Here is a 16,408-nt window from a genome sequence, read left to right as displayed (position 1 = left end):
CTCTTCACGAGTATCATTTTATGTCCCACAGTCCAGTCCAATCTTTGTCTGAAGAGTTGGCCTCGGGAACTGTTTTAGTGTGGGTTGACAGAGAGTCCGGGGCCATGCCTTCTGGGGTTCCTCCAGTCTCAGACCATTAAGTCTGGTCTTTTTACTAGAATTTGAGTTCTGCACCCCACAGTTCCTCCGCTCCACCAGGGACTCTTGGCACAGTGTCTTTTATGAACTCCACAGTAAAAGTCCCCCAACATTTTTTCTGTCAGGATATAGTCCTCTTTAGAGAGTCCTAGCCAGTTTTACAGATGGTCCCTTGATGAACCTGCCTCAGCTCCCTCTTGATTAGAATTGACTAGGTGCCTTTTGGCAGGAGTATTACACAGGTGACACAGAACTCCACAGGACTTGCACCTCACAGCCTCTAGGACATCCCACTCCTTCTGTGCGTCTAGCCGGAGTCCTTCTTGAAGGCTCCTTGGCCTCTACGCAGTCCTGGGGAGCTCTGTAGTCTCCTTGCTGTCCAGCCCTGTCCCACCCCAGCAAACACTCAGTGACCTCCTGGCTAAAGAGTTGAATGGGTTGACTCTCTCCCTGACCACCTTGAAAAGTTCCTTGAGGCCAGGACAGGAATGATTTCCCCCCAAAGCTTGCAATTAACATACGCTTCTTTTCACTTAAGTTGGCTCGGTTGTGATGTGTTTTCTCATTTTATATTTCAGTGTATTCTCACCATCATAAAAAGTCGTAAGAATGGGGCTCCAAGAGACAGAAAGGGCCACAAAGACCAGGGACTCCATCAGCCTGAGACCAGAACTAGATGGTGCCCAGCTATTACCAATGACCACCCTGACAGGGAACACAACAAAGAGTCCCTGATGGAACAGGAGAAAAGTAGGGTGCAGAACTCATATTCTAGTAAAAAGACCAGACTTAATGGTCTGAGACTGGAGAGACCCCAGAAGACATGGCCCCCGGACTTTCTGCTGGCCCAGAACTGAAAGCATTCCCAAGGCCAACTCTTCAGACAAAGATTAGACTGGACTATGGGACATAAAATGATACTCGTGAAGAGTGTGCTGCTTAGCTCAAGTAGATACATGAGACTAAATGGGCAGCTCCTGTCCAGAGGTGAGACGAGAAGGCAGACAGGGTCAGGAGATGGTTGAACGGACACAGGAAATCCAGGGTGGAAAGGAGGAGTGTGCTGTCACATTATAGGGTGAGCAGCTAGGGTCACATAGCAATGTGTGTATAAATTTATGTATGAGAAACTGACTTAAACCGTAAACTTTCACTTAAAGCACAATAAAATGAATAAATAAATAAAAGAATGGAGCTCACCCTTCAGTGGTGGTCTGTGTTCTTACGTCTTTGAAAACTGTTTTTCTAAAACCCTAAAGAAGATTGGAATAGAAGGGATATTCCTCAATATGACTCCGGGCATATATAAAAAGCCTACAGACGATATTATACTTAATGGAGAAAGACTGAGAGCTTTCCCCTTGAAACTGGGAACAAGACAAGGATGCCTGTTCTCACCACTTCTATTCAATATTGTATTAGAAGTCCTAGTCAGAGAAATAAGACAAAAGAAAGTGATACAGATTGGAAAGTTATCCAGATTGGAAAAGAAGAAGTAAAATTATCTCTATTCATGGATGATATGATCCTGTACAAAGAAAATCCCAAAAGATTCCACAAGAAAAGTTCTAGAGCTAATAGAGGAATTTAGCAAAGTTGCAGGGTACAAAGTCAACAAACAAATGAGTTGAGGTTTTAGACAACATCAGTGAGAAATCTGAAGGGGAAATTAGGGAAACAATTCCATTTAAAATAGCATCTAAGAGAATAAAATACCCAGGACTAAATCTAACCAGGGATGTGAAAGACTTGTACAATGAAAACTATAATACATTACCGAAAGAGATTAAACAAGATTTAAATAAATGGAAAGATACTCCATGTTCATGGATTGGAAGACTTAATATTAGGATGTCAATACTACCCAAAGTAATCTATAGATTCAATGTAATCTCAATCAAAATTCCAACAGCCTTCTTTACAGAAAAAGAAAAATCAATCCTCAACATTGTATGGAATTGCAGGAGGCCCCAAATAGCTAAAGCAATGTTGAAAGAGAAGAACAAAGTAGGTCGACTCACACTTCCTCATTTTAAAACATACAGTAATCGAAACAGCTTGGTACTGGTATATCAACAGACACACAGATCAATGGCATAGGATTGAGAGTCCAGAAATAAACCTACACATCAATGGTCAACTGATTTTTGACAAGGGTGCTAAGTCCATTCGATGGGGAAAGAGGAGTCTCTTCAATAAATGGTGTTCAGAAAATTGGATTTCCACATGCAGAAAAATGAAACAGGATCCGTGCTTCACATCACACACAAAAACAAATTCAAAATTGGTTAAGGACCTAAATGTGCAAACTAAAACCATAAAATTCTTAGAAGAACAAACAGAGGCAATGCTGTCAAGCCCAGCCTTTAACAATGGATTATCTAATATAATAACAAAAGCACAAACAGCAAAAGAGAAAATAAATAAATAGGCCCTCATAAAAATTAAAAACTTCTTTTTCATCAAAAGACTTACCAAAATAATGAGAAGACAAGCTACCGAGTGGGACAATATCTTTGGAAACCATATAGCCAACAAGAATTTAATAACCAAAATATATATAAACTTTGACAACTTAACAACAAAAAGACAAATAACCCAATTATAAAATGGCCAAAGGACTTGACTAGACATTTCACCAACGAGGACATTCAAATGGCCACCAAACACATGAAAAGATGCTCAGCATCATTAGCCATCAGAGATGCAAATCTAAACCACAATGAGATACCATTTCACTCCCACTAGGATGGCAATGACTGAAAAAAAAAGAAAGAAACTAATGAATGTTAGTGAGGATGTGGGGAAATTGGAACCTATTATCCATTGCTGGTGGGAATGAAAAATGGTACAGCCGTTGCAGAAAACAGTGTGGCACTTCCTCAAAAAACTAAAAATAGAACTACCATATGACCCAGTCACTCCACTCCTAGGTATACACCCAAAAGACTTGAAAGCAGACTAACAGAGACTTGTACACTCATGTTCACGGCAGCACTACTCACAATAGCCAGAAGGCGGAAACAACCTAAACGCCCACCAACAGATGAATGGATAAACAAAAAGTGTGGTACATCCATATGATGGAATACTACTCAGCCTGTAGGCGAAATGAAGTCTTGATGCATGCTATGGTATGGATGGGACCTAAAGATATCATGCCTAGCAAAATAAGCGAATCAGAAAAGGACAAATATTGTATGACCTCACTTATATAAAAAGACAAGAAAAGGCAAAGTACAGAGACCAAAGTTTATCAGTGGTTACCACGCGTGGGAGGAAGGGAGAAAGGGGGGTTTAACAAAACAAATCATGCTGATTAAGGGTAGGGTTGCACAGCTGATTATTGTAATTGCTGTCAATAAGTTGTGCACCTGTAAGAAGCTGAATTGGCAGAAGTTATGTGATAGGTGTATTTACAACAATAACAAAAAAAAAAAAAATAGTAGCTGCTGAGGCTGCTTGCGTACAACCAAACACCTCATGGGATTTAGTTCCTTGGTTTGGAAGTTTAGGTCATGGTTTCATGGGACATCCCACTTAACTGGCCTACTAACGTGTTTAGTACTTCTGTTCAGCCTCCTAGTTTGTGGTGTAGTGCCTGAGATCTTGAAAGCTTGTAAGTAGCCATCCAAGGCATGAGAATTGGCTCTATTGGCCTGGAGCAAGAGAGGAAGTAGGAGTCAGGAACAGGAAGAGAATATGGAATGTTCAGCTAATTGCCTCCGTGAGCAACTGCTTCCTTTGCCATGAGACCAAAGAACTGGATGGTGCCTGGCTACCATTACTGAACATTTTGATCAAAGATTCCATGGACGAATCCTGATCAAAAGGAGGAAAATGCAGAACAGAATTTGAAATTCTCATGGACTCTGGACTTCAGAAAGTCTAGATTCCAGACTTTCTGAAACTATTGCCCTGAGATAATCTTTAAACCTTAAACCAAAAATATCCCCTGAAGTCTTCTTAAAAATGAACAATAGTTTAGCTTAACTAGCAGAAAAGGCCTGCCTTGAGCATTTTGCTGTTTTAAGAACTGTCTAGGGATCAAATTGACAATAGCAACTTGAAAGAATAGATAAGAATCTTAGGGGGCAGTGAGTTTATGTTCATGAGGGAGGACAACTCAGAAAAGGAGGGCGAGAATGGTTGCACAACTCGAGAATGTCATCAATGTCACTCAATGGTACACGTAGAAACTGTAGAGCTGGTGTCTGTTCTGCAGTGTATATTCCCAACAGCAAAATAAATAAAATTTAGGGAAAGAAAACAAACAAGCCAACACTGTTAATCTATCCTTCCCTAAAAAACAAAACAAAGCAAAACCAGTCCACCCAGAAACTGGCCAGAAATTGGCTCCCAGTGGCTTGAAAAATGTCACGTTGAAGCTGAAACTGTGGAGGCAATTTGAGCCTCCATCTTTTTGTGTTCCCTCGTGGGGAACGTTGAAGCATCTGACTAGTCAACACAGTTAACCTGGGCCCACCCTGGCAGCACTGGGCTAGTTAGAGAGAGAAGCCCGAGGGCTCTAAAACTGTGAATTCCCAACTCTCCTGCCACTTACTTTCTAAGGACACAGATAACCTGATGAATTTTAGAGAAAATACAGCAAAGGAAATAACAGTTTAAAAAGAAATCTGTGTCATCTATCAAGCAGTCCATGGGTGGCACAAACAGGTAAGCACTCGGCTACTAAACGAAAGGTTGGTGGTTTGAATCTACCCAGAGGTGCCTTGGAAGAAAGGTCTGGTGATCTACTTCCAAAAGGTCACATCCATGAAAACCCTACGGACAGAATCCAGATTTTCTGGAGCCATGGAGGCTGGATGAAGCCCCGAAACTATTGCCCTGAGATAATGTTTAAACCTTCCACTGAAAATATCCCCCGGGGTCTTCTCAAAACCAAACAGTAGTTTAGCTTAACTAGTAAAGAATGTCTGCCTTGAATATTATGCTCTTTTAAAATCTATCTATATGGGATCATACAGATAACAGCAACAGCAGCTCAAAAGATTAGATAGGAAACTAGGGGGCAGTGAGTTTATGTTAATGGGAGAGGAACAACTCAGAAAAGGAGGGTGAGAATGGTTGCACAAATTGAAGAATGTAATCAACTTCACTGAACTATGCACGTAGAAACTGTTGAGCTGATGTATGTTTTGCTATGTATATTCTCAACAACAGCAAATGAAATAAATTAAAAAAAAAAAAACCCGATGGAGCACAGCTCTACTCTGAAATACATGAGGTTGCCATGAGTCAAAATCAACTCAACAGCAACTGGTCCTTTGGTTATTGGGGAGCACAGAGGTAACCAATCACCAGGTAGAGGTTAAACATGAAGGAACTGCCTCTGTGACATATATAAGCATGGAGACCTGTTTGTGCTGGTTAATCAGAGGCAGCTCCATGTCTTGGCTGGGTGACATCATCAACTGCCTTCGCTGTGGCGTGGACGCTGAAGCCTTCTGTTTATTCCGGCACATGCAGACCAAGAAGAAAAGGCAAGCAATAACCAAGGGTATCGCAATGCTTGGAACCAGTATGTAGAGAATTCCCATTTTGCTGCTGTCTCGGGGACCTGTGAACAATAAGGGTTTCATGATTTTTCAGAAAAGTCCTCTTTGTGACTCTAAGTCCTCCACCGCCCCACTCCCCATCTCCAACTAAAATATTTAAATGCAAGCGGGCTAAATCGCATGCTGAACCTAAAACACAACTCAATGTACCTAAAAATGGACATATTGCTGTACATTTTTGAAACACAACCCAAAACTGCCCACTATGGAAACAAACTGGAATAGATGGCATAAAAAAAAAAACTGAACTCTCAAGGTTATCAGTATTAAATATTAACAATAACCACATTTACTTTTCTCTCCTAATGCATGAACACCATTGGAAATAGGTGTTCTATCCTACTTAACTTTTACTAAACTGCCCTTAGCCACTGACAAGCCGATGAAACACATCCGATACCCTTCACTCGGAACGAAACTCAGTACTAGGAATACGAGCGATTCTTTTCATCACTGAGCATTTTAGTGTTTTTCAAATTTGTGCATAATGAGAAGATGTCCTTTAAGGATAATAATTAAAAGTGCATTTGATGTAAGAGAGGCAATGAGTCCGCAGCCCCACGAATTATCCAATACAATATTCAACATGGGCACCAGAATTCTTAAAAAATGACGTGAGGATGTACAATCAGACTACGGCTTCCAGATCTCTTCCTTTATTTTCCACAGTGAAAAGTGACACTTTGTCTCCCTCTACAGGATTTGCAGAAAGTCACAGAAGGGCACACTCCGTGTCACGCTGAAGAACCCAGGTACCAGGTGGCCATCCTGGCACGCTGAGGCCAGGGTGATCAGGGTTCCGCTACACAGGGTGGAGGCTGAGCCTCCCTCTGGTGCTTGACGACCCAGAGCAGGCAAACACATCAAAGGAACTCCATTTTAAGAGTAGATGGTGTGATTTAAGGACAGTGGGTGGTAGAAGATCAGTTACCTAAATGGCCACGTTCCCACGTCCGTAAGGAACCACCGGGGTCCCTGGGAGCAGACTTCTCCTCAACCCAAATAATGACACCAGGTGTAGACACGCCTATGACTAGTGAACAACAAGCTCTCCACCTGGAAGCACGGGATTTTTGTTGATGTGACACCTGAACCAGTTAAATCAGGCCTCACGTGAACACTCTACTGTCACCTTAGTAAAACAAAACAAAACAAACAAAAAAACACTATTCTGACCTGAGTCTTGTCCCTCTCTGTCCCCCAAAATAAAATGACAAACGAAGCTCTCCTGGCCCCACCAAGCAGGTTCCTTTATGGAAGAGGCACTGGACACTCTGGCTCATTCTTCATTATTGCTAGTGGGGGAGTCCACGTCCCTCACACCAAGATCAGAGATGTGAGCACTGTGGAATCATGTGGATGGTCATTTAGTTAGCTTTCTAAAATTTAAATTGCTTAGTGGTAAAAATGGTGAGAGTATAGAAATGTGGGCTTTAGAAAGTGAATATTCTTTATTGCCCTTTTCATCAAAGGCTATTGTTAACAAGTTGGTGTCCCCCTAACTTTGTATATATATTTTAGGCTGAACTGCATGAAATAACCAATATTCAACTACTTTGGCATAACAGAAGCAATAGTTTCTTATGGTTTTTTAAAATAGAATTTTAAACAGGATTCATTTTCAATAGAATCACATCATCTATATTTTTCTCTCGTGGTTTTATGGCCTAATAATAATACCTAAGACAGTATTTCATGCCAGACCATATAGAGCCATGAAACATTTTTCAGAGCTGCACAATATTTCATTGTATGGATGTGTGTCAACTTTCCTATCCAACCACCTGTTGATAAACAATCCATTTCATATTTAGCTATGACAAATAATTCTGCAATGACTATCCCTGCATTTCTTCCCCATAGGTGCAAATATTTCTGCAATATAAGATTCCTAGAATTGCAAAACAATGTAATATTCTTTCCTTATGCATTATTTTTAATTATAAAAGTAATACTTGCTCATTGTAAACACATCTTATATTTGAACACTTCTGAAGATCATGGGAAACCACTGCTAAAAGTTTGGTGCGTATCTTCCCAAAATGTCATTCACAAATTACAGGTGCCTGAGTGTACTTAGGAACACCGGTGGTGCAGCGGTTAAGAGCTCAGCTGCTAACCAAAGGGTTGGCAGTTCGAATCCACCAACTGCTCCCTGAAAACCCTGTGGGGCAGTTCTATTCTGTCCTATAGGGTCGCTGAGAGTCAGAATCAACTCGACAGCAATGGGTTTGGTTTGGTTTTTGGTGTGTACTCACATGCAGGCATGCATACCTTTTGCTTATTCTTTCTTTTACCAAAAAACCATACCTAACACAGCTGTCACCCTACAACTTGTTTTTGTTGCTTAAAGGACATCATGGGAAGCCTCCCTTGCAAGTCTCACTGTTTTAAACAGCTGCAGCATTCCAGAGAGGGGACAAAACTATTACATAACTATTGACAGATAATTTTATTCTCAAAATTTATCCAGTAAATTGCACAAAAATGTGCAATAAATAGACATTCTTGAAAATCAGCATGTGAATGGCTGAGTCAAAGGGACTGCCAAATTTGGAACTGCCAAATTACATGTCAGGAAGGTAACTGACACCAGTTGTTACTCTCAGCAAAAAGAGGGTAAAGGCAGATGATAGCCGTATGAGTAACACCGCTGGGATGGGGTTCCCTGCTGAACAGTGAGCCTTGGTGTGCTTCACCAATTCATTTCTCTTTACCACTTGTCTTGTGGAAATTTCCCACAAACCCACTGCCTCCAGGTTCCAAAATATAAGACACAGAAGCCAAGTCTCAGCTATCCAGACCAACTGGAGCTGGTGAAACAGAAATGAGTGAAACAAAGAGATAATCATCATTTTAAAAAGGGCTCAATCATTAACCTCATGCCCTTCTCCTACGATAACTTTAACAGAGAAACTTGCAGGAAACATTGTTAAGAGACTTGAATTCTATTTTCTCTCGACTCTATTGAGTCTACATGTTAAAACTGAGAAGTTGTGGAAAGCTCAAAAGCTGCGGTCAGGGGTGAACAGAGAGCAGCAGGTGTTTGGTGCCCAACTAGTCCCTGGATAGAGCCCTGGTGGCGCAGTGGTTAGGAGCTCGGCTGCTAACCAAGAGGTCGGCTGTTGGAATCCACCAGGCACTCCTTGGAAACCCTATGGGGCAGCTCTACTCTGTCCTATAGGGTCACTATGAGTCAGAATTGACTTGACGGCAAGGAGTTTTATTTTTGGTTTTTTAGTTCCTGGGTGGTGCAAATGGTTAATGCGCTCAGCCGCTAAAAGAAAGGCTGGAGGTTTGAGTCCACCCAGAGGCACCACGGAAGAAAGCCCTGGTGATCTGCTTCTGAAAAATCGGCCATTGAAAACCCTGTGGAGCACAGCTCTACCCTGACACACATGGGGTCGCCAGGAGTCAGAGTTGACAAGATGGCAACTTTTTTGTTGTTGTTGTTAACAGATGCAGAGCTAAGGAGCTAGGTGTAATGAGAAGCATTTTTACTAACACTGGGAAATATGCATGCTATAACATTAACAAAAAAAAGATACCAGACTAAGTATCCCAAACTCATACACAGGGAAAAGGTTATGAGAGCACCCCCAGATGGAACAGCACTCACGTTTGGTGGTGAGACTAGGGGTGACCTGTACGTTATTCTTCAGACTCTTTCACATTTTAAAATGCCCTATATGACCCGACATTACTTTTACACCCACGAAACAGCTTTATGTAAAACATCTAATCATCACGGAGATAAAATGGGTATCACTGTCCCCACTCCACCAGGGCGCACCCAACAGTCAACACTTAAACAAAAAAAGGAAAAAGAGATCGAGAATACATACTACAGGACGGAACGTCACAGAGTTCCATGCGTACGTTTTTATTCTGGGTAAAGCACCAGGGGCCTTCCATCTGGCCGCCGGGGTTCCGGCAGTAGGCGTGTCCGCCTCCGAGCTCGGGGAAGTCGGCGCTGGACAAGTGGTGGCTGTGGGGGTGCTGCAGGGCCCACGCCTGGCACTGGTGCCCTGACTTGGTGGTGCTGGCGGTCCCTCTGTAGTCTGTGCCCGAGCCGTTATAGCACTGGTGGTCTGCAGGGGGAGACGTGTTAGGAGGCCCGAAATCAAGGGCGGAAAGACATCCTCGGGGGGCACAGACCCCACCCTTCTTCTACTATTTCAGAAATAACAAAGCCGCTGTAACATGCTCCCACACTGAAGTTTTTCAAAGGTCACAGGATTGAAGCCGCATGAAAAGCCACGATTTAATAAAGTCCCAGACCCACAAATTAAATGGAGGGCTCATCAGGGGAAGAAAACCCATCAGCAGTTACTCCATGGCCTTGAAGCCACTTCTGGGATCCACCAGGCACCCACATTCTGGGCCCCACCCCCAGCATGAGTGATGTCAACCCCACCCTCATGCTGGCCCTCCTAGAAGCAAAACCGAACGCTGAGGCAGGAGAGCCAGTTCCCAGCCCGGCCCCACTCTCAGACCCCTCCTTCCCACAATCACAGACAGACCCGTCACTTCCCAGTGAGGACCACAGGCTCGGCCACAGGTGGGCAGGAGCAGCGCGCTTCCACGGTGGAGACCCAGAACTTTCTATGAGTCAGATCCCGGGGACCCGCATTTGTTAAACAACGATTTGTAAGAACTACTCCAAGAACTTCCTAGATATTGTTGTTCTTAATAACTACTGTCAAGTTGCCCCACTCATGGCGACCCCATGCCCAACGGGATCAGCCCATTGTGACCCATAGACTTCTCAGTGATTTGATTTTTGGAAGTAGATCACCAGGCCTTTCTTCCTAGTCTTAATCCACTGAAACCTGTTCAGCATCACGGTAACACGTAAGCCTCTACTGACAGACGGGTAGTAACTGTACCTGAGGTGTACTGGCTGGGAATCAAACCCAAGTCTCCCGCACGGAAGATGAGAATTCTATCACTGAACCACCCCCAAGTGTCAAAATATTAACTTAGTCCATCTTCATTTCAGCTCAATGCTAGTACTACTATCAACCTCATGTAACATGAAGGAAGTGAAATCTGAGGCTGAATGAGGTGACTGGCTTGAATCACAAGACAAGCACGGGGCCAAGCTGGGGCGTGACCCTAGGCTGAATGGCCCCCAACCCTATGGCTCCTAACCCCAGTGACGGCTGACTAGAACAGGGAGTTCTGTTAGATAACAGGGACTGTTAGAATAGGAAGGGGCCCTGGTGGCCCAGGACTCGGCAGCTAACCGGAAGGTCACTTGGAACCCACCAGAAAGATGCGGCAGTCTGCTTCGGTAAGGACATGGAAACCCTACGGAGCAGTCCTACTCTGTCCTACAGGGTTGCTATGAGTGGGTTTGATTTTTTGGATTAGAATAATAGGAGTTCCTGGGTGTGCAAATGGTACAAGCACCCTGCCCCTAACCAAAAGACTGGAGATTTCAGTGGGCGCCTTGGTAAAAAGGCCTGGCGATCGACTTCCAAAAAAGCCACTGAGAACCCTACTCTGGCACACACGGGGTCTGAATCGACTCAGTAACAACTGGTTTTATGAGGACAAGGGAACCTGGGCTGTGGCATTCCTGCTGTAAGTGGGTCTTGTTTAAACGGACAGAATGGGGCCCTCCAGGATCTAACAAGGAAAGCACAATGGGCATTTCGCACGCAGGCGTTTGGGACCACGCCAAGCTGCCTGCGGCTGGGAAGCCCGGTCCCCGCGCGCGGCCGGCAGGGGGCGCGCGGCGGCACTCACAGCGGCCGAGCCTCTCCGCCGGGATGCCGATGCGCATGCAGGTGGCGGCGTCCGGGCTCTCGGGCAGCGGCAGCGCCTCGCACTTGGGCAGCTGCAGCTGCATGAGGATGAGCGGGTTGGAGCGCGCGATCGTGTACTCCTGGCGGCACAGGTCGCTCTCCAGCACCTCGCACTCGTCGCGGCACAGCTCGCGAGGCTTGGGCGCCCGGGACCGCTCGTCGCACAGCGGGAACACGAAGTGGCAGAAGGACGGGATGGCGAACTGCGAGCACTGGTCCGACAGGTGTGTGGAGGTGCCGATCATGGTGAACGCCGCTGCGGAGACAGGCGACACCACCGCGCGTTAGCGCCCCGCGCTCGCACCCCGCCCCGGGGCAGGGCTCCAGGGAGCACCTGGGAGCTCTGGTTTGCACCAGACACGGGCAGTCCCGGATCAAAGGGCTTTGCTTACAAACGTCAGAAAGAGGAAAACCAGGCTCAAGATGTGCCTTCCATGCCAGGATGCTTGCAACGTCTGGTACACCAACCCTTTCTTAAGCACCGACCATGCACTGCGGATTCTGCAAGCACAGGAAAGCTACTGGAAGCCTCTGGCCTGGATGAGATCTACAAGAGGCCCAGGACGGAGCTGGGGTCTTTCCAACACTGTGGCGTCTACAAGCGGAAGGCATACAGAAGACAGAAGAGAAAGTAGGGCGCTGGCAGCAGGTGACCAGCAGGGGACTTGGTGGGGTGAAACGCCAATGGGGCATTTGGTGAAATGGATGTATTTCGGGGGCGTGGTGGGCAAAGCTGAAAACTGGCGTGTGGTAGGAGGCGGCAGGGTGCAGAGTGGAAGGACACACCTGGAGGGGTTTGGGGACAGGTGAGAGAAACCAGGGTGGCTGGAGGAGGATCTGGTGGCGAAGTGGGTGGGTTGGTTTTGAAGGAGCGAGATTTTACAGGATGATTGTAGGGGATGGGAAGGAACCAGGTAAGGGAGAAACTTGAGTCTGCGGGAGAAAGAGGGAAGAAAGCAGGCGCCAGGTGTGTGCACCTGAGCGGAAACAGGACTGGAGTGTGGAGGCAGGAACACTGGTGGGAGGAGGGCAAAGTGTGAAGGGTCGGAGGCTTGCACGCCCTCCCCTCCAGACCCTCAGCAGTCAGGGCTCAAAGGAACCCACCTGCCCGTCCTGTACCCGCCCCTAAAAGTCCCATCCCGCGTCTACCTGTCTTTCTTCACTAAGAGAAAAGACCTGCTTACGATGACTTGGGCAGCTGAAGGAGAGGCTCTTTTGCTCACCCACGTGCTGAGCATGTGCCCTCCGATAGTGGGAGAAACCAGGGCGCTGTAACCCCTGAGACGTTGGAATTTAGCACCTGGGCTGCACCAGCACCCCCCGACTTGTATGTGCCGTACCAGGTATGGCCAGCAGGTGGCACTACAACCACTCAGTCCAAGGAGACATCCACACGTGGCGGGGGTTTGTTTTTAAAAGGCCGGTGGTTGGTGCCCTAGGAGTCAGAAGGGACTGACGGCAACAGGGTTTACAGGCTGCAGCCCAGTTCTAGATCTGTCTGTATTATGTACTAGATGGCAGTTACTTAGTCCTTTCTAGACCTGCTTCATAAAGTGACTCTTTGAGACTGCTGCACATTGGGGCATTCAAGTCGGTGTTGCTGCGAGATGCCATCCAGCTGGTTCTGACTCACAGCCGCCCCATGCACAACAGAACGAAACACTGCCCAGTCCTGCGCCATCCTCACAAACATTGTTAGGCTTCAGCCCATTGTTGCCAAAACCAAAAAAATCACACCCATTGCCGTCGAGTCGTTTCCAACCCATAGCGGCCCTACAGGGCAGAGTAGAACTGCCCTATAGGGTTTCGAAGGAGCGGCTGGTGGAGTTGAACTGCTGACCTTTCGGTTAGCAGCCAAGCTCTTAACCACTGTGCCACCAGGGTTTCCGAAAGCGTGTATAGAGCCTACAAACTAGCTTGACCTCTAAATAAGTCCATGAGCCGTCTAGCTGGGCTGGCTGGGCTCGGGATCTGGCTTCCAGGCAATGGATTTGATTTAATGAGCTGACAGCAGAGGGCGCTGCCCTGGACAAGAGGTTCATTGAGTTCATCCAGGGCCCGGCACCCTGCCAAGTGTCTACCCACATCATCTAGAGTCCTAGTTCCTTTTAGCAGACAGTGATATTGAGAAACAAAGAGGTTAAGAGGTTAAGGTACAGGGTCTCTCAGAGTTAGTGGAAGAACTGAGCTTTGAACCCAGTTCAATCCTATCATTTCGGATTGGGTGATTACGGAGAGGGCTGCTGAAAAATATGCAGGCCTTGACAAGGAAAGCTTGTTAAAGAATGCACAATATGTAATTCCTCTTGGGGCAATCAACTGACAGGATGTCACAGCTGACCTTTTAGGGTTTCTCCTCTCCTCCCTCAAAATTCATTAATGGATGGTTAACAGTTGTAAACGGTTAACACGCTTGGCTGCTGACTGGAAGGCTGGAGGTTCAAGTTCACCCAGAGGTGCCTAGGAAAAAAGGCCTGGCAATCTACTTCTGAAAAAAATAAGCCATTGAAAACCTCACAGAGCACAGTTCTACTCTGGCACACCTGGGGTGACTATGGGTGGAAATCTACTTTGTGGTGCTTTTTATCCCCCAGAAAGTACAGTTCCGGGCACCGAGGAGATCAAACAACTCATTTCTTCATTTTCATCCACACTCTGAATGTCACATGAAGGTTTCTTTGGGCCTGTCCCGTGGGAAAGCTTATAAAATCGCAGAAATCCTGTGATGTGTAGTTTGAACCAGGGCTTTGAACCAGTGCTTCTTTGTTCAGTCATGACCGGGGAAGCAACACCAGAACAAACCCGAATTTTTTAAATTTAGGGTAAACTGGAAAGGAAAAAATTATGGGTCAAAGCCCTGCTAGAAACTTAATCTCCCTCTTGGAATACAAGGGCAACATACACGTTGCATAGCAACCGAATCTCTTGCCTGTCAGACTTTGCACAGTTGGAAACAGCAATGCCCCACTCAAAGATGGCGGCCAGACCCACGTGGTTTGAATGTATGTTACTTTCCTCAGTCCTGGCAATAATCCAATCTCATGCATTGGGCTCCTGAAAGGGCTCACTACACCAAGTCTCTCATTCCAGGGCTTCGACCTGTGATTTTTCCCATTCCAGTGACGGTTCTGGTTCACCCACATTTTAAAAATTCACATCTGTTCTGGTTTCGCTTCATCAGCCGTGACTGAACCTGTTGGAACCAGTCTGAAGCCCTGGTTCGAACACGGAAGCGGTATTCTGCTCTCCCAAGAGAAAACCTCCACGACTGAAAAAAATCTTTGCTATTCTTAATGTCTGAACCACAAATAAGTCACTCTGGACTACCTCCAAATATTTACTTTTTTCAAAAAGCCACAAATTTAGAGAATCTTCATTCTAGCCTTTTATTTAAAAATGGTATACAATCCAGCTGCTTGGATATCTGAGTTGTTTGATCCTTTAAAAAGTTCCTGAAGAGATAATTGAGGGATGAAATAATGGCTCTCGTGCCTTGGATCACTGCTTGTAAATCATGGGGATGTACAGCCCATTTAGGGGGCTGCACATGGGGTGAAAAATGATACAGGAAAAGAGAGTAGGAACTCTCAGAGTACACAGCTCGTATTAAGGGGCTGCAACTGACTTTTCTGACTTTTCTTCTTGGATGAAACAGAACTGGAGAGAAAATGCCAAGTACATTGCTCTTTTTAAAGGTGAATGTTGTTTCACTTCTGTGAAGGTAAGTCCGCGTATACTGACTACACCATGATGTGAAGTATACTTTTTGCAGCATGCTGTGGGCCAAAAAAGTTTGAGAAGTTCTGCTTTAAATGGCATATAAAGCTTTTCCAGTTAAGAAATAACCAACGTTTTCGAAATATTTTCCGACTGGACAAAGATGGCACGTTTCTGGTTCCCGAATGTTCCATTACTGCCTTTTCATTTTGCACTGACGCCTCAGGGGGCTCTGTTTTAGCATGGCCAGACAGACCCTTCCGGGACACTGACCTAAGAACCTCTAGTCTGAGGATGAAAGGCAAGGTCAGGGGTTGCCCTTAATTTAGAAGAAGCTTTCAATGACACCTGTGTGGATTTCTAACTTCAATCCTCATTCTTCCCCACTTACCAGGCCAGCCCTTTGCAGCCCCTTCTGCCCCCACCAGAATCTCTTGGGGAGCCCCATATCCTCACCAGTTGATTTAAATGTGTTGCCGGGGTTGAGAACGACCATCTGGGAGAATCCCATTACCCTGAGGTGCTGGGGCATCTGGCGGCCTCAAAAGATTTTTCTTGTTCCTTATGGGGTTGGCAGAGAAAGGTGTATATTTGTGGGGAGAGCAGGGGCTGGAGGAGGTGTGCTTTGCTGGTCTTTGGTCTAATTAATTTTCTTACCTCTCAAGGGTTTTCCCACAAGGAAGACCACACATCAATTTGTAGACGGTGGTGCGCTGAGGGCTAACAAGCGGCCTGAGAAGTTCTGAAGAGGTGGAGGCTGAGCAGCATCATTCCTAAACCATCTGCTAGCTTTCTCAGCCGTGAACCAGATACCCAAAGACCTGCCTGTGTTCCCCAGAACACTGAGGAATGAAGGCCCGTGAGCGACTCTGCTCCAAAGAGCAGGTACCAAGCGCAGAAATTTTTTAACAAGACCCCGCTCAGAGCGTTTACAAGAGGCAGGAAGTGCAGAGCTGAGGTGAAGCACATCTCAGCAAAGGTCATGGGCCGTGGTTGGCAGCAGGGAGCTGGCCCTGGGGACCGAGGCCCTGGCAACTCTGTGAGGACGGCACAGTGCTTAGGACCTACACAGCGTGGCCAAATTGAGTGTAAAAGTATATTCGAAGCTATTTGCATTTGCTAATTTACAGATACAAGCTGAGAACATTTTAGGGCAAACCC

At 45.8% G+C, this 16,408-nt stretch overlaps 1 protein-coding gene across 1 annotated transcript in view; it reads right to left on the bottom strand.

Annotated features, from left to right (window-relative positions):
* Positions 1-16,408, bottom strand: part of ROR2 (receptor tyrosine kinase like orphan receptor 2) — a 73,366-nt gene that overhangs the window by 2,110 nt on the left and 54,848 nt on the right. Inside the window, exons 5-7 of the mRNA XM_004387974.3 lie at positions 11,472-11,786; positions 9,563-9,808; positions 5,517-5,719 (exon numbers count right to left, since the gene is read on the bottom strand). Of these exons, the coding sequence (XP_004388031.1) occupies positions 5,517-5,719; positions 9,563-9,808; positions 11,472-11,786 (764 nt within the window). The remainder of the gene's footprint in view (positions 1-5,516; positions 5,720-9,562; positions 9,809-11,471; positions 11,787-16,408) is intronic.

Source organism: Trichechus manatus, unplaced genomic scaffold, assembly GCF_000243295.1.
Source record: "Trichechus manatus latirostris isolate Lorelei unplaced genomic scaffold, TriManLat1.0 scaffold00201, whole genome shotgun sequence".
Lineage (NCBI taxonomy): Eukaryota > Metazoa > Chordata > Mammalia > Sirenia > Trichechidae > Trichechus > Trichechus manatus.
The sequence above is the reverse complement of the archived record's forward strand: the minus strand, read 5'-3'. Positions and strand labels throughout refer to the sequence as shown.